This window comes from Panthera pardus, unplaced genomic scaffold (genome assembly GCF_024362965.1).
Source record: "Panthera pardus isolate Hobbes unplaced genomic scaffold, ASM2436296v1 HiC_scaffold_7, whole genome shotgun sequence".
In the NCBI taxonomy this organism is placed as follows: domain Eukaryota; kingdom Metazoa; phylum Chordata; class Mammalia; order Carnivora; family Felidae; genus Panthera; species Panthera pardus.
In genome coordinates this window covers 43831849-43850561 of record NW_026527002.1, presented here as the reverse complement: position 1 = coordinate 43850561, position 18713 = coordinate 43831849, and the positions used below count along the sequence as shown (strand labels likewise).

Sequence of the window (18713 nt, the reverse complement as noted above, 5' to 3'; positions counted from 1 at the left end):
CCAGGGTACCATGTCTTTGTAAGGATTCTGTTGCAGGACTTGTGGCTGCAGGCATTTTGGAGCGATGGCTTTTAGAAAATAATTGGTGATTTTTAGGGGCTTCTAGGTAGTGATAATATGCTCTAAGGTCATTCGGCTTTTGCCTTTTCTTTATATGTGCTTTTCGTGCACTCCTTGTTTTAAGCAAGAAAGGAATTTACAGTTCAGAGAAAACGAGCTTAAAGCTAGTAGATAAGAAACGTATCTCACCCATTCTGGCCTGGGACAGCTGTGATGAAGTGCCATTAAAATGCTGCCAGAATTGGAGAAAATACCACTGGTCAGGAAGATCTGGGAAGGTCTTAGTTGGCATTTTTAAATGTAATTTTCCGATTATAATCAAAGTAATGTGTTTGGCTAGGAAGCTCTCTTATGCAGGGGATTGTGGGAAATTCCAGCCAAATGGATTTATTCCATACTTGTACTGAGTTGTTACGTCTGGAGATAAAAATGTCCGAAAGAAGAGGTTGGTCATTGTGGAGTGTATTAATTGTAATCCGTGTGGTATGGTGGCAGGGGCAAAAGGTACGTAGAGAAGAAAACAAGGCTGGTGGCCATGAATACAAGGAGTTGGGCCTTCTGGAAGATCTGGTTCATGGAAAATTCTCTTTGCTTTGTTGCAAATCTTAACTTCCAGCTGCCCCTTAGATGTGTGCTCCCCCTGTGTGCAGAGGCATCTGGTTTCCTTCCCCTCCATTTCCAGGCCTACTCCAACATCCTCTCCAGTCTAGATGGGGTGCCTCTGAGTTACCATAGAACCTTTTTTTATAGCATTAGTCACATTTGTTTCTCACTAAACTAAGATCCTAGAGGACAGAGACTCCGCATTTTCAACTCTGTTATCACTTAGGAGTTCAAACAGGGTGAATAATGACTTTAGGGTTTAAACATTGAATTCTCATTGATACGCTTGTGGCTTTCTAGGCCAGAATTTCATCTTTGTCTTGTTTATAGTAGGTCTTGAACATCTTGTACATTTACTATAATTTACTATTCCTATCTCTTTGCTTCAAAAGGTAATTTAGGAGTAGGAATCTTCCAAAGTACTTTCCTCAGGGTAAGGTAAGCAAAGCATTCATTTGCTCAACATATACTTAAATTACCTTCTTTGTGTCAGATAATTCTAGGAGGCTGAAGAATAAAAACATAAGTAGTGTACATGTTAAGCCATTTAATCCTCTTGACAATCCATTGAGATAGTACCGTTAGTCCCATTTGACAGATGAAGAAAGCAAGGCCTGGAAAAGTCACACAAACAATGAAACCTGAATGCAAAACTTTTTAACACCTGAGACATGTACAAATAACAAAATAAGGAAAATAGGGAAGTATTTCAGATTCTAGGTAATCTTAAATATCTTGGATTAATATGTAAATGTGATAAATTGGTTGGAGACCTTTTTTTCTTATGAAGGCATTTTCCTTCCCAATATGAAGAAAGTTGAAAACCTTATGATGAAATGTATTCAATAGCTAAAAATGAAGTGGGGGGAGGTACAGTCTAGAGCCACTAGGGGGAGCAAGGACTCAACAAAAAGTGAAGTACAACTGTGCCAAGGAAGCAATGCCTGAACTAGAAGTGTATCTCAGAAGGTAAGGCCAACCCAAACCAATACTTCCTCATGAAAACCTGTTTTCGGGGTCAACTGGATGACTCAAATACAAATATAAACTGCAGTTTGATACTTTGAACCACACAACTTTTATACTTAAATTCCAGTGATTTTCAGATAGGATTGAAGCTTAGATGTTCTCACTCTATCACACTGCCTTTTGGGAGGACATTCTGATGAAAACACTCATTTTAAAATATTTAAACAAGCATACTAAAGGTGTTTCATTTAAAAAGCATCATTTGGCCTCAAATACATACAGTAGCTTCCATGGGAAGGATGTCATGTTGGGGGTCTTCATTTCTTCATGAAGTTGTTACCTGTATTGTTTCCTGCTGCTCTAAGTGCTTTGAAAGACTTGATGTCTCCTTTGACCCATATATTCCAACTTTCTTATTTTCTCAGGGATGTGAGATCATGCAATCATGACCAGAAACCAAGAGCCAGATGCTCAACAGACTGAGCCACCGGGTTCCCTGATTTATTTTTTTCTTTTAGTAGGCTTCACACCCAGTGGGAGCCCAATTCAGGGCTCCAACTTATGACCCTGAGATCAAGACTTGAGCTGAGATCAAGAGTCAGATGCTTAGCCTCATAAGCCACCCAGGCGCCCCTAGTACATTCCTTTTAAATTATTTTTATTTTTTTTAGTACATTCCTTTTAAATGGATAGTAGTTCTGAGGTATGGACTGTGCTACAATTTGACAGTTCTCTTTGTGATGATGATTAGGTTATTTCTAATTTGTAAATTCGAGTAACATTCTGTATAGGTTTCCTTGCCTGTATGTGCTAAAGTCCTCTAGTTAGATGCTGGTAAGTGCAGTTGCTAGAGTGCAGGGTTGTGGGCATTTTTAGTTTCACTAAAATGTCCATTTGCACGAGCATGCCCGTTTGCATTCTTGCTAGTGTACAAGAGCTCCATTTTTTACATCCTTGTCATACATACTAATTTTTGCCAAGCTGATTGTTTTAACTTGCATTTTCCTGATTGCCAGCAAGTTTAAATATTTTTTGAGAGAGAGGGAGAGTGTGTGGAGGAGGGGGGGAGACAGAATCCTAAGCAGGGTCCATGCAGCACAGAGCCTGAGGTGGGGCTTGATCCCACGACCCTGGGATCATGATCTGAGCTGAAATCCAGAGTCGGACCCTTAACCAACTGAGTCACCCAGGTGCCCCAAATACTTTTTTTCAAATGCATATTGACCATTTCCCATATACACATACCTTGTGTTTAAAGTTAAACTAGGAATATTTACACAGAATACCATCCTCTGAAGTGGTGAACTTTAATACTGTATAAAAAAAAAAATCCCAACTTGTTAATACAAGTACATACGTTCTACGATTTTATGCATACATCCATATACATATATCAAGGTAAAAGTCCAATACAAAAAAATAGCTTTTCCTATGGCCAGTGTTCTACAGAATTCAGACTGCAAACTATTTTGTAGTCAAATGAGATTGCAACACACTAAGGCAGGACAAGGCAAAAGCAAATCAGGTCCACAGTATGTTACAGAATATCTTGCATAGCTTACTTGTTCTCACTTGATAATCTCATTTTAGGATTCTGAAGGATTTTTCATTCTCAATAAATGTATACAAGTTAGTGTATACTTTTTGTCTTTGTTCTATAGCAAACCAGCTCTCTCAGTACTACTTATGTTTTACTTGACAACCTAGAAGTAACAACAGCCTGAGCTTTGGGGCTCCGAACTGCTTTCACTGTCAGCCTTGATATGGTGTACAAACATGTAGAGCATTTCAAATCCTCATCTGTATCTCAGGCGATTTTCCAGGGCTTCCATCCTCTGTGTCATTTCTTCTAGTAAATCTCAAATTAAGGAAGAGGAATCTGAATTGCCTGTTTTTATTTACATTCAAATACAAACTTGATTTATCTACATAAAAATTTGTCCTGGAAAATAAAAATTTTTCCATTTCTGTTAAGTTTTTTTTTAATTTTTTTAAAGTTCATTCATTTTTAGAGAGCGACAGAGCATGAGTGGGGGAGGGGCAAAGAGAGGGAGACACAGAATCCGAAGCAGGCTCCAAGGCTCTAACTGACAGCACAGAGCCCAACATGGGGCTCAAACCCATGGACCGTGAGATCATGACCTGAGCCAGTGTCAGATGCTTAATCAACTGAGCCACCCAGGTGCCCCTCTGTTAAGAATTTTTAAACTCTGACTTGAAGGTTTTCATTTAACACATGCTATCAACACTATAAATCTCTTTCAGGTTAAATGTTTCTTTAACATCAAAGCCAGAGAGTTCAGTTAAAATTCTTTCAGAAAAATGTTTAATTCTACTCACATCTGTGTGCTTGTAAAGTAGTTTGCCATAGCACACCTTTGGGAGCCAGAGTGATAATGTTGGGAATGTGAAGAGAAGGATGAGGCCTTAGTAAATAATGTCAGGAAAGAAAAGAGATTGGGGAGTTTTCACCCATGATGCCAGATACAGCGAAAAGGTAGCAGCCTTGAAGTCTTAAGACCTATGCTCTTTTTTTTTTTTTTAATCTAATGTTTATTTTTGAGAGAGAGAATGTGAACAGGGGAGGGGCAGAGAGAGAAGGAGACACAGAATCGGAAGCAGGCTCCAGGCTCTGAGCTGTCAGCACAGAGCCCGATGTGGGGCTCAACTCAAGCACAGCGAGATCATGACCTGAGCCAAAATGGACACTTAACCGACTGTGCCACCCAGGGGCCCCTATGCTCTTTTATATGTAACTTCCTTAGTCACTTCTGAAACACCCTCAGAAGTGGGGTGGGAAAAGGCAGAGAGGGGCATTAGAACAAGCATTTGTCTTCACGTAAGCTCCTTAATCCCCTCCACCCGTCCCCTTGGTGACAGAGTGAGATCCTGGATTCATCACCCACGTTAACCACTGTCAGGTTGTTTTACTTGAGGGAGCATATTTCCAGCTTTCAGAAAGGGAATTGCTACATCTGTTCCTTATTATATCAACCCATTGGCACAGAGATAGTTCAGGATTCAACCATTTCCCTATAGGCTAATTGATGCATGTGGAGATAGACATCAGCCAGCTTTAGTAAGCTTACTGTAATTTGAAGTTCAGAGCAGCTGGCAGTATAAAAACACTGAATCCTCATTTCTCCATTATCTCAAAGCATTCCTTTTATTTGTAATAATTGGTTTAATGAATCATTGGACCCTGCTGTTCCCTTGATAGCATGTTTCATCTTAGAGTGCTGATATAAAAGATCTCTGCTGCCAAACAAACAAACAAAAAACCCTAGTCTTCTAGAAACTACACACTGACCAACTGTGGCTGCAGTATGGCTTGGGGCCAAAGGAAAGGTCTGGAGTTTAGATGGAGTTTGAAACCTCTTCAGTCCACATTCTTTGCCTGTACTTACTGTACCTTTGATGCACATCAGACCCAGTACATTTCCTTTTCCTCCCAGCAGAGAGGCAGTTAAATTTTCAGTCTGTTTTCTCTTTACTTTGCAGACTTTTACTTTCCTGGCAGACTGGCCTTGCTGCTAAACCCCTAGAACAGCAGATAGCAACTACGTGCTTGACCCTGGCCACGAAGCTTGGCTTGCCCTTGGCTCTCAAACACCTATCAGGTTGCTTAAGTAAAAAAGCCTTTCTGGGAGTTCACTACTCTTGACTTCATGGAAATAGTTTCATTTGATACACACCCACAAATAGTATTTGTGAAGTTTGGTTAAGATTCTTTGCATTGCACATAGAAGCATAATACTAGAAAAGGATATAGCGTTGTGTTAACTTTCTCACTTCTTCATTTGCAAGGTTCTGGAACATTATTAGGTTTTCACATTTGCACTGATCGTGTTTTTCTTCCAAAGGGCTTCCTGAGAAAGCACACGGAAAGTGTTCACTCACCTCTATAACCCACCAGTCTTCCCAGATGCATAATAATAGGACTGAATCAGCATACGGAAGAAACCAAGATGAAGGAACTGTTCAACTTTTTCCGCACAGCCAGATCCAGTAAATACCAGGAAAGGGCCGCGTACGCTTCCAACACTGCCTTTCGTGTGGACTGCAGGGAAGGCTGCCCCAGTTTCTTTTCAGTTAATTTTTTTTGAGTTCTCATTTTACTTAAGCTGTTCTCTTATCCTCTATCCTGGTTCCTCCTCCCTCCTTACTTTTCCTCCTCTCAGCTGAGATTGTTGGCAAGCTAAGAGGCTGGTCTCACGTTCCCTTCTAGTAATACTGTATTTGGAATTACCTGAAGATTTTGTTGAATGGAAAAGCTTTTGTGTGGACCGTGAAACACTGTCTTCTTCAAACAGATATCGGTGTTGCACTGCAAAATTAGAACAGGAAAGTAGGTCTCGGATATTTATGGTGACTGGCTCAGATTCTGTAAAGAGAAAGAAAACTGAAGTCAAACCTGCTTACCACGGTTGTGGTTCTAAGACAGCCATCAGCTGTCTCAGTAAGGTACTTGATGTTCCTAGCATGTAGTACACGGCTTTACTTTGGGGACGTACTGTGGCAAAAGACTCAGCAGAGAGGCTATTACCAAATAGGGCTTAAAGTGGAGAGTAAATGTTTCCTATCTGACCAAGGGAAAAAAGCCATAGTTAACGTAATTCAAATCTTACTCACTTTCACTCCTTTACAACTTTTGTCTGAGGGTGGAAGCATCCACCAAAGGTTCTAGAAACACTGCTTTTTAAAATTTACCTATTGGCTTTTTAGGATTTTACCTGTTGGCTGGTGGGCCTTCTTTGGCAGTTCTCCTGCTGGGGAGTCCTGACTTCCATCGGAGTCTTCCAGAGCTGAGAGGAAAAAGATGACCAACAGGAGTGACAGCTGTCTGCATGCATGTGTGCTCTTTAGGAAACTGGTCCCAGACCAGCTCCTTACCTACCAGCTGTAACCCAGGGGATTTTGGTTTTATTTGGTGACGCCAGTTTCAAGAAGCAATTGGTTCCCAGGGTAATCCAAGATCACTCTAGGGGTGTTCTCTAGTAAGAGAAACCTGGACCCCTCAAGTGCATCTTCCTTAAGAATGCCTTCAAAAATGTCATGTCTACAAGGTGGGTGGGGAAGAAACTTAAAGTTGTCCAAGGACTAAGCTCTAGTGGCAAAGGCTCCACTGGACATTCCAGTTTGAACTAAACAGCCTAGAGGTGAAATCGAATCTACTCGCATCAGAAATTGGAAAGGCCTGGGGTGCCTGAGTGGCTCAGTCGGTTAAGCGTCCGACTTTGGCTCAGATCATGAACTCATGGTTCGTGGGTTCGAGCCCTGTGTCGGGCTCTGTGCTGACAGCTCAGAGCCTGGAGCCTGCTTCGGATTCTGTGTCTCCCTCTCTCTCTGCCCCTCCCCCACTCACACTCTTTCTCTCTTTCAAAAATAAATAAACATCTAAGAAATTTAAAAAAAAAAAGAAATTTGAAAGGCCTTCCCTCCCTGGGTCCCCCTTCATCTCGTTGTTCTTTCCTTTAGAGGAGTGAAACACATGATTTCGCTTGGGATTTCACTGGTGACTGAACCTGGGACATAAGTAGGGGAGCTGGGCAGAGCTGCTATAGAGAAGCTTCCTGGCCCAGGAGTGCAGTGGAGATAAGCAGAGGGAGCTCTTGGACGTAACAGAATCTACATTCTGTAAATAGGAGTGCTCCGTGCAGGAAGGCATTCTTTAAATTTGAAATATGAATCCCTTTCCACTCCGTCATAGGCATATCCTGAAATTGCGCATCAGCTCTCTGATGTGTATAATGGTTGTTTCTTAGTTAAATGATGATTTCTGTGGGGGTTTTCTGGGGATTAAGTATACTGGTGTGTCAAAAGATTTATCATACTGCTCAGCACGCAGCAAGCACTCATCAATTCTAGCTGTTCCTTTTGTCCTCTGTCTCTCCCGTTCCCCTTTTTGTGCTTAGTGTTTCCAGGCATTACTGGCCCTGAACACCAGGGAGGCACTTTTTTAAGCACTTTGAAGGAAGAGGTTGAGAATTTCTCATTCAGGGGTCCATGCCGTCCTGTGTGATGTGAGGACCTCTCTTATAGGTAAGCGATAGTACCTTCACATATGCCTTTCTTTAGTTTTTCACTTATCTCTCCCATCGTACTGAAGTCTTCGGCATAGAATAGATGCTTGTCCATGGGCTCAGAGGCAATCTCTTGTAGTTCTTCCTCAATAGCTTTTCCTACCCCGACAGCATACATAGTTATACCTAAATTGCAGAGCAAATTAAGAACAAGGTAGTTAGAGCTGTGCTCCCGGGGTCTGGAAGTTGTCTGTACGGCACCCAGAGCCAGGTGGGGATTAAGTGGTGCGACTTGAGGGGTCCATGTCCCCCTCCCTTTATTTCTCCACCATTTCTGTTTTGGCCCTACGGAAAACAAAGAGGGGTTTCCAAGAGGGAGGAAGGTGAAACCTCTGGGGGAAGTTGGGAGCTAGACCACCAACCTGTTGCTCAGCTCAGGGCAAGGTCATTTAACAAACCTGCAGCTTCTGCCTGAATTAGCCTTAGGGATAAAGTAGAAAAGAGCACTATCTTATGGCTTACTAAATGGGAATCTCTTCGGGGAGAATTCTAAGAAACAGGTCAATTTATGACCTTCTAACCTAGATTCTACTTCTCCAAGGTACAGGACAGGATCCTTAAAGGAGGGGGTGGGAGGGCGGGGCAGGGGAAGCTGCTCTCCACTCACATCTCTTGGAAGGACAAAGCCTTATGAGGGGTGCTAACCTGAAAAGGGAAATCTGCAGACCAGTGGAAATCCCCAAAGTGTGAAAGAAAGAACAAACCCAAGTACCAACCTTAGATTTCAACAGGGACATGAAATTGCTCCAAAAGCTTTTCTAAACAACAGAAATCACTAGACTGCCTTCCTCCATAGGTGCTTCACTTGAAAGTAAAACATGGTAAGAACTTAAATTCTGCCTGATTTTCAACATTTTTTTAGCACTGATATCTTGCTCTGGCTAATTCATTAGGCTAGATTTTTTTTTTTTTTAAATTTTAAATACACATAAAAATGGCTCTTTAAGCCAAGGGAAAAGAGTTATGTCTTGTTCTAAGTCTGTATAAGGTCAATAGGCGAGTTCAACATATTTGTCCAGGAGCCCAGTGACCTGATCAAACTCCCTAAAAAGGAGAACTACTATTTTAAGATTATATTAGCTATGCATAGGAATAATTAAAGTCATCAGAGGATGTCACTTCAGGTAAATCTTGTTGATTAAAAAGTTTTTTTAATGTTTATTTTTGAGAGAGAGAGACATAGCGTGATCTGGGGAGGGGCAGAGAGAAAGGGAGACGCAGAATCTGAAGCAGGCTCCAGGCTCTGAGCTGTCAGCACAGAGCCCGATGCGGGGCTCGAACCCACGAACCATGAAATCAGGACCTGAGATGAAGTCTGATGCTTAACTGACTGAGCCACCTAGGCGCCCCATATCTTGTTGATTTTAGAACCAAATTTCACCTACCACTTACCTGTCTTTGGGTGATTTGTGGAAATTTAAGTAGGGGAAAGAGTAAGGTAGAGGGTCTTAATGGGACAAATAAGAGGTCTAACCACTGTCTTTGGAAACAAGATGCTTCCCCGTGTGCGCTTTAAAAATGCAGGGTAGGGGCGCCTGGGTGGCTCAGTCGGTTAAGTGTCCGACTTCGGCTCAGGTCATGATCTCACAGTTCGTGAGTTTGAGCCCCACGTCGGGCTCTGTGCTGACCGCTCAGAGCCTGGAGCCTGTTTCAGATTCTGTGTCTCCCTCTCTCTCTGCCCCTCCCCTGCTCATGCTCTGTCTCTCTCTGTCTCAAAAATAAACATTAAAAAAAATTAAAAAAAAAAAAGTAAAAATGCAGGGTAGAGGTGGGGCACCTGGGTCACGCAGCAGATTCAGCATCCAACTCTTGATCTCAGCTGGCGTCAGGATCTCACAGTTCATGAGTTCGAGCCCTGCATCAGGCTCTGTGCTGATGGCACAGAGACTGTTTGGGATTTTGTCTCTCCTTTCTCTGCCCCTTCCCCCACTTGTTCTCTCTCTCAAAATAAAGAAATAAACTTAAAAAATGCAGGCTAGTGGGGTTCATGGGTTTGACATGAGCTCTAGCAAGCTAGTCTGGAAGCAGAAGAACTGTGTATGAGCAGCCAGTTTCACAGTCCACTCAGATGATTCAGAACAGGACACTTTTTGTGGCTACTATTCTATTGGGCTAGAGGAAAAGGAGTCAATGTTCTATTCTTGGACAATAGAAAGAGGAGGTACAATACCAATAAAATGGCCTCTTTCACAAAGCGTCGTTGAATGTCAGTGTGAGCCAGCCTTTCTGTGGGGAGGAATGGAGTTCACTAACGGGATTGCTAGTACTTTCTCTCCTTGTTCATTGACTCAGATTAGTCACACACGTCCTATATGCCGTGCCTGGTCAGGGAATGGCTCCATAAAGTCTTGGGCGAAGGCCTGGTCTGCACACCCTTTCCCCCCTTATAGGACTTGTTAAAGCAATGCACCCTCAACAAGTTCTTAAAGAAAGTGGCTTTCAAGCAAACTGCTGCAAAGTCTCAAGTTTCCTCATCTCCCTGAGGAATCCAGTCACTTCACCTTACGCTACCTCTCCCGACCATCCTAGCTTTCGGGTTTCCTTTTCGGAAGGCCGTATTCCTCTGCCATACTTCACATCTCTGCACAGCTCACGTGAGCTCAAGCCCCCGTCTCCCCCACCTTAGGCACTGTGCTCGTACGGCTGTGCTTGCCTGAATAAGAGCCTAGAGTGGTAATCTCTTCCAACGTTTTGATTTTCTCAGAAGCTAACTTTTGCCTCCTACAAACACAAGAGTGTTCGCTATCAGAAGGCTATTGTGCTTTCAGAGTTCACCTGAAGCACTGGTTTTAAAAAAAAAAAAAGTATCAGTAAAAGTTCCTCCCACCAGGAATCTATTTTTACCGAACTCTTGAGGTGATTCTAAAGCCACCAGACCAGTGTTTGGAAACGGTCGTATATCTATCTGTGGTTAAACAGCACGTGCAGACTCGCTTCTCTCCCCTGGAGGTCACACACTGGGAAATCGCAGTTGGTGACTACTCAGGCGGGTTTGGTGTCTAGACTAACAGCACAGCCTGCAAGATGCCCGCCTCCCAAGTCCTGGACCCCCGCGGGCTCCCTTTACAGCCTCTAGGTGGCAGTGCAGCACAGGTGAATGAGCACTTGCTGCGAAGCCTCTCCCAGTGCTCAGAGGCTCTCCTGTCACCCACCACCCTTTGACCACCCTGTGAGTTTAAGAAACCCGAACCTGAAGTGATGTAAGCCACACCTCCATCCCTTATTACCGTTGGCCTGGGCTTTACTGGCCCACTCTGAGACGTCATCCTGAGCCCGTCCGTCTGTGAACACGATGGCCACTCTGGGCACCCGTGCGGAGAGAGGTCTGGCCCCTTCTACTTGGGTAAAACTTCTCTCAAACATGTGTTTCAGGGCCAGCCCGGTCATAGAGCCCTTGCCCATGTATTTTATGTGGGCCACGGCTTTCTTCATGTCTTTGGCCGAGCTGAAGTTTCTCAGGGTAAACTCTGTGCGGACCTGCGTGGAATACTGGAGCAGTCCCACGCGAGCAGCTTTGGGGGAAATCGCCAAGGAATCTATAATGCCAGTGACAAACTGCTTCACAATCTCAAAATTCTCTTCTCCGAGGCTCTTGGATCCATCGATCACGAAGACCAGGTCAACTGGGCCTTCAGTGCATCCTGCAGGAAGGAGAGGAAAGGTGAGGTAGTTAAAGGGTCACATAGAAGAAAACTACGCTTCAGTTGGAGGCCGAGCCACTTTGGAGAACTACCTTTGTTCTTCAGATAACACACGGGGCAGGCGGAAGGTGTGGGAGTCAGGAGCCACGATAATTTTCACATTTGCCTTCCCACGTGGCTTGTTAAATTGATAAAAAGAGTGTTTTTCGTAAGCAAAATCACACAACAGAGGCACAAATCATCAGGGGAATCAGGTCCACACCGTGCTCTGGGTCACTGACAGCCAAGTCTGGCAGGGACTGTGTCTAGAGTATTGTAGGGCCTGACAGCTTCCAAAAGATTCCTATAACTTCCCTCCAGGAGGGTGACATCACCCCAGTGCTGGCATTCTGACAGACGACAGAGAAGGAAATCCTTAAATTCAGCTCAGCCATCATCTCTTCCAGGGAGTTTTCCCTAGGAACCCAGCTTGTATTACTCTCTCTCTGTGTACCCCTAATAACGGCTAATGTATCCAACGAAAATTGGCTTCTTGAGCACCTGCTTCACGCAAGGCAGCAGGCAGGATTGCAAGAGGGACCAGGGCAAAATCCCCCACATGAAAGTGCTTACAGTCCAGGGTAGTCGGTACAATAGTCCACACGGCACACTAGCTACCCGAGGATGTGTCGATCTCTCTAGTCTGCAAGTTCCTCCTCTGGTCTCACTTCTGTACCCCCATACCTGGCACGCAGCAGTTGTTCAATAAATGCTTGTTGGCAGATTAAATGAAAGAGGTGGTGCCCATTGGGGAGCACACCTACAAGTAGCCTCCTGACCTATTCAAGCTGAAAAATGAATCATGACTGTGAATTCTTGATCTATATGGAAGCTATTCAGGCAACTCAGATGGTTGGCAGGAAAGCTCTACGTGACTACTTAAGCAATCTGGCCGTGGACAGACTTTGTTATTTAGGGCCGCATAAAACAAATTTGCAGATCCTGAATGAATGATCTCATTTCAAACAGTCTACAGTATGCGACATAACATTCTCTTTTATATATCAAGCAGTTGTCTAATATTTGAAAGTAGAGCACAACAATATAAACAATATAAACACGGACACACAAAAGCTAAATTATTTCTGGGCATAGGCCCAAATAATATGCAGTGTGTGCGTGTGTGTGTGTGTGTGCGCGTGTGCGTGTTGGGGGATTGAGTTCTCCTTTCCCATTAAGTTCTTGTCCCTATTATTTAACTTATTGATTGCTTATTAGTAAAAGAAGAAAGGTCAGTTCAGAGCTTCATTTACATTCACAGCCTATTCTTGAATCGAAAGGAAGGAAGAAAAAAAGAAAGAAAAGAAAGGAAGGGAAGGAAAGGAAAGGGAAGGAAGGAAGAAAAAAGAAAGAAAGGAAGGAAGGAAGAAAGACTCTCAGGAGGCATGCACAGGGCTCTCTGGCAGATTGCAAAAAGACTGGAATAATTTTCCAGCAGTAGGTCTGTTTTCTCCCCTCCCCCACACACTCTTCTTAACGGAACAAAATCAGTACCTGCAGCCTCCATGCACAGAGGCACAGAAGGCTTCTCCAGGAAATAAGAACACTAGGTAGAGTGGAAGAGCACAAGGGCAAGAAGTGCTAGATTTTTGCTTTCAGACCTGGGAAGAATGATAGCTCCCTTGCTGGCTACTCGTTTGCAGGACGGTCACTCCAACTGCAGCTGAGCATTTTCTTTTGGTAGTTAAGTCACGGAGACTGCAATGGAGCTGTGATTTGCTTTCAGAACGTAATTTTCACAGAGTTCCAGAATTTCAGGGTTGGACAAGACCGTTAAAGTCACTCGTGCAGCCCTCCTGTTGCTTGCATCTTTACAATATCCCTACCCAGCAGCCAGTTCAGCCCGGACCTGAACACCTTTCCTGATGGAGAAGTCATCACTTCACCATTGAAGCCCCATCTCTGGACATCTCTGCGGTTGATGATTACAAGAGCTGCCACTTGTCAAGCAATTAGTATGTGCCAGCACTGGGCTAAGAACCTTCGAATACCTGATCTCATTGATTTCTCATGACATTTCTGTGAGGTATTATCCTCATATTATAGCTGAAGAAACGGACACTCAGAGAAGTTAAATAATTTGTCCAAGGTCACACGAGTACTAGGAATAGGGTCGAAGTCCAGGTTTGCCTGACTCAAAGCTCATGATCTTAACTAATTAATCACACGGCGTCCCTGAAAGTGTCTCTGTCCTGCTTCTGGGCTGTAGTTTCCCTTCACTGTTCTTTCTTTCCCTGGGGCTATGTTATAGGTCATGAATGAAGTCACTGTCACTTTGGCATTTGAACGGTACCTTAGGTCTTTTTCTATAAAGATCCCATTTCTTCCTTTATTTTTCACTTGACATCATACTGAATGAACATTGTCACTGTGATGGTTTCTAAATCTTGCTTGTCACTATCCTTTTTCTTTAAATATGTTTTCCTAAAAAATAATACATATACTGGAACTGAAGTCAAACATTACAAAAGGGTATATGTATATGTATATGTATATGTATATGTATATGTATATGTATATGTATATATGTATGTGTGTGTATATCTATATCTCTCAATATTTACATAATACAAATAGAAGTGGAATTGCCTTTAAAATATTGCCAGAGGCCCCTGGGTGGTTCAGTCAGTTAAGTGTCCGACTCTTGGTTTCAGCTCAGGTCATGATCTCACAGCTTTGTGGGCTCTGCACTAACAGTGTGGAGCCTTCTTGGGAGTCTCTCTCTCCCTCTCTCTCTGGCCCTCCCCAACTTGTACTGTCTAACTTTAAATTAAAATAAAATATTGCCCAACTGCCCTCCTAAATGTTGGTACCAATTCAGACACCCAGTTGATAACTTTACGACTGCCTATTACACTAGACCTTTGTCAACATAAGGACTCATCAACCTTTCTGATCTCTGTAATAGGTAAGAAAAAAAAGGTATCACAGCTTTAATCTATCACTATACATCAGCTCTTTTTTAAAAATGGTTTTTATGTTTTATGTTGTGTTTAGAAAGGTCTTCTCTATTCTGAGATCATAAAATAATTTTCTTAAGATTTTTTTTCTGCTACCTTGGAGGGGTTTTTTTGGTTTTTGTTTTATTGGTTTTTTGTTTGTTTGTTTTTTAATGTTTAAACTTTGCTCTATCTCTCTCTTCCTAAAATGCAATGCTCAGAACTGAATGTCATTCCCTGGCACAGAGCAGAAGACAAGTCTTACCTCTTTGTTTCCAGATATTCTTATTCACCCTAAGATTACTCTAGCCTTTTGGCTGATAGTGAACTTGCTGTCAACGAAAACCAAAAGTTTTTCCACAGGTGCTTTAGTTAAGCTCCATTATGAGACAAGCAGAGAGGTGAGGGATTTGTTTCCTGAAAATACTCCAAAGAGCAATTGCTCCCAAACCAAATTAAAGCAGAAATCCAAGTTCAGATCACTTACTCTTGCACCGTCTTCCATCCTCAGCTAGAACAAATCCCTCTGAGCATTTGCAGATGTAGGAGTTGCCACGATTAACACAAATGTGTTCACAGCCGTGGTAGGTCGATTTGCAGATATCCTTCCCTGAGGGAAATGCAGAGAGTTGAGAAACCCCATCGGTGCAGGAATGAGCCGGACTGAATGGTCAAGTCAGGACAGGTCACAGAAGGAATCCATTTTTAAAAAACCCATCCTTATTATAAAGGAGAATTAAGCCTTTTTTATTAAGAATTTTTTTTAGTGTTTATTATTTATTTTTGAGAGAGATAGAGAGCACGAGCAGGGGAGGGGCAGAGAGAGAGGGAGACACAGAATCCAAAGCAGGCTCCAGGCCCTGAGCTGTCAGCACAGAGCCCGACGTGGGGCTCGAATCCACGAGCCGTGAGATCACGACCTGAGCCGAAGTCGGACGCTTAACCGACTGAGCCACCCAGGCATTCTTAGACCTTCTTTGTTTTAATACTCAGGACAGGGAGTGGAAAGGGAGGAGTTTCCTCTCAGAAAGCCCCAGCCCCCACAAGCCTGAATGGTAAGATGGGTGAGCGGGTGTCCTGTATTTCTTATTAATTTTTAGAATCATATGAAGTTGCTTTGGGTTTTGATTTTCCCAAGCTACTGATTTTTCCCCGTAGATATCCCAAACACCCCAGCCTTAATTAATGAACATTTCTAATGTGTGAGGTACTTGAAACATTTCAGAGTAGTCACACCCTTCAAGCTTCACAACGTCCTGTGAGGAGAGGAAAGCAGGCACAATTAGAGCTGTGTATATATGAAGAAACTCAGAAAATGTCGTGGAGTTGCCCGAGGTCAACACGGCAAGTTGAGAGCACGGCTGAGACGGCTGTCCCCTGTGCACTCCTCCCCCATCACATGAAAGCCTGTGGCTCTTTTCTGTCGTTAGCTCCCTAGAAAGAAAGCTTCTGGTAGAACGGGGTTAGTCACTCCAGATTCCCCCAGAAGTGGGAATGGGGGTGTCTGACCTAGTGACCAAATTCCAAGAAGTAGGCGTCGTGCCCGGTGTACAAGTGTATAACCACTCAACTTACTGAGCAAAAAACACGCTGCAGGAACAAATGGTGTCCGTGTGGATGCCTGCGTTTACAGAAATAAAATCATGAGCCGACAGCTCGGGCAGACACAAGGAGCAGAGCCGTGGACGTGGTCCCCACAGTGCAGAGTGAAGGCAAGACAGGAGGGCGCAGGGAGGCCTGCAGACTTCTGCCAGGGTCCCACGGGCATCCCTGGACTCAGCCGTTCCAACAGAACTCTTGCTAAAGGTAGAAGCCCCTCTTCCCAGTGGAGGAATGAGGAACGTGGGCTCCACTCAACCCGGCTTTGCTGACATGTGGGACGCCCCCAGTTGTCTCAAGGGGAGTCTGGGAGGAGATTCCCCCAAATCAACTTCAAAAGCAAATGCACTGATTTTGTCTTAACTAAAACAGAGCCATCCTGCCCACTGGAGCAGAGTGTCATAAAAGCAAGATGGCTTCAAAAGTCCCCCAAATAGGGATTAGCAGCTCAGAATCTCACAGTGGAGAAAGATCCCTGCCCTGTGCTCTCCTAATGCCCACTCCACTGGGTGCACGTGTCTCCATCTGTCTCTCTCTGGATGCTGTGATGGTTCATTTTATTTGTCACCTTGTCTAGGCTATGGTGCCCAGCTATTTGGTCGAACACCAGTCTAGATGTTGCTGTGAAGGTATTTTTTAGATGAGATTAACATGTCAATCATTAGACTTTGAGTAAAGCAGAATACGGTCCATAGAGCTGGCCTCATGCAACCATTTGGAGGCTTTAAAAGACAGAAGACTGGGGGAGCCTGGGTGACTCAGTCGGTTAAGCATCCAACTCTTGGTTTCAGCCCAGGTCATGATCTCATGGTTCGTGAGTTTGAGCCCCGCATCAGGCTTTGTGTTGACAGCATGGAGCCTACTTGGGAATCTCTCTCTCTCTCTCTCTCTCTCTCTCTCTCTCTCTCTGTCTGCCCCTCCCCAGCTCTCTCACACACTCTCTCTCTCAAAATAAATAATTTTTAACAAAAAAGAGAGAGAGAAAGAAGACTGAATCCCTGTCACCTGTACCCTAAGGAAGAAGGAATTCTGCTTCCAGACTGCCTGTGGATAAAAGCTGCAACATCAGTTCTTCCTAGGTCTCCAGTCTGCTACCCTGCCCTGATATCAGATTTTCTCTCTCTCTCCATCTGCCTCTATCTCTGTAAATATGCGTACACACACACACACACACACACACACACACACACACACACACACATCCTATTGGTTCTGTTTCTTTGGGGAAGCCCTAATACACCTTCTAAGTAAACTCTCACAACCTGTACCAAGTGACATACAGAAGAAAATGGTAGAGGAAAATGGATAAATAAAACCCACAGAGGGGCGCCTGGGTGGCTCAGTCGGTTGAGCATCTGACTTCGGCTCAGGTCATGATCTCACGGTCCGTGAGTTCAAGCCCCACGTCAGGCTCTGTGCTGACAGCTCAGAGCCTGGAGCCTGCTTCTGTTTCTGTGTCTCCCTCTCTCTCTGCCCCTCCCCGGCTCATGCTCTGTCTCTCTCTGTACCTCAAAAATGAATAAACATTAAAAAAATATCTAAAACCCACAGAAAATCCCTTAGTCCCTCTCTCACCCTCTACCCTTACTTATAAGGTCTTCCAAGAAGAAAAAGCACGGTAATTATCCTTGGATCCTCATAGTGATTGCTGGCAGAGATTCTAACTGTCCAATGATTAGCCAGGCTCTGTGGGAGGCTCTGGGCATCCACATAATGGTTGTGGAAGGGCCAGCAACTGGGAGAAAACGGACAGAAGCCAAGAGTCTGACAGCTCAGGACCTTGACTGAGAAATTCCTGAAGAATTAAGTCTGCTCCCCAACAAACACTTTCAGAGCACCCAAGGCAGGAACTTGTCATTGTAACATTGATTATAAAGGAAGATTTTAAATATTAAATGAAGCTATGTAACTGTCCAAGTCCCACAGACGGAAAAGTTCATCTCTACCTTGAGGCCACTTACTTCTGCAGCGTTTCCCGTCCTCGGCAAGCCGGAACCCCTCCCGGCACTTGCAGATGTACGACTCATCACTGTTCACGCAAACGTGCTCGCAGCCATGGTCTACGGCTTGGCAGACATCTTTCCCTGGGGACAGCACAGCAAGTTACAACAATTTCGCCAACAGAAATCTCCCCCAGGCTTCACCTTGGAGGATCCATCCACCTCGGCCACCACATACCCCGGGGCTCCTCGAGCTCAGTGGTCCATGGGAGGAAGATAAAATTGAGGATGAAGTTCAGTGGCTCTAATTTAGCTTCTTCAAACTTCCTCAGTATCACCCCTCCCCACACACACACACACACACACCAGCACCTACTTCGGTGTCTCATTAAATTCATTCAATCATCAGCTTTCTGCAGATGCAGTTTCTGATATCAAAAGGAAACACCTTTGGTATGTCATGATTACTTAGAAGATTAAACCTCAATTTAGATTAGTGCCACTGAAATCTAATTTTGGCTTTGTCCCTGACACATGACTTTAGAGAATCACTTAACCTCTTGGAGCCTTATGTTTCCTGTAATAATTCCAGTTACCTATGTTTTCTTCAAATCTATCAACACGAGTTGGTCTTTGTAAAGTGCTTTGAGAAGCTTGTGGAGAAAATGACCGATAGGGATGAAAATCATTTGCTCAGAGTTACACGCTCCCCTTTGGATTAAACAGAGGCGTATCATGGCCCCTCGAAGAGACTTTGCTTTCTGGGATGTAAGAATAGACTCATCATAAGGTAGTCTCTGTGAGAGATTCGTGCTACCAGCAATAACAATATCATTAAAG

The 18713-nt window shown here is 43.9% G+C and overlaps 1 protein-coding gene across 3 annotated transcripts in view; it reads right to left on the bottom strand.

Annotated features, from left to right (window-relative positions):
• Positions 1-2925: 2925 nt before the first annotated feature.
• Positions 2926-18713, bottom strand: part of MATN2 (matrilin 2) — a 136091-nt gene continuing 120303 nt past the window's right edge. For 2 of the 3 annotated variants that reach the window (XM_053896595.1, XM_019468038.2), the window contains 8 exons: positions 17895-18017; positions 14822-14944; positions 10943-11356; positions 7689-7841; positions 6366-6437; positions 5882-6016; positions 5403-5501; positions 2926-3484 (listed from right to left, as the gene is read on the bottom strand). In XM_053896595.1, coding sequence (XP_053752570.1) covers positions 3429-3484; positions 5403-5501; positions 5882-6016; positions 6366-6437; positions 7689-7841; positions 10943-11356; positions 14822-14944; positions 17895-18017 — 1175 coding nt within the window. In that variant the 3' untranslated portion in view covers positions 2926-3428. The remainder of the gene's footprint in view (positions 3485-5402; positions 5502-5881; positions 6017-6365; positions 6438-7688; positions 7842-10942; positions 11357-14821; positions 14945-17894; positions 18018-18713) is intronic. The other variant, XM_019468040.2, reaches the window with a different exon arrangement.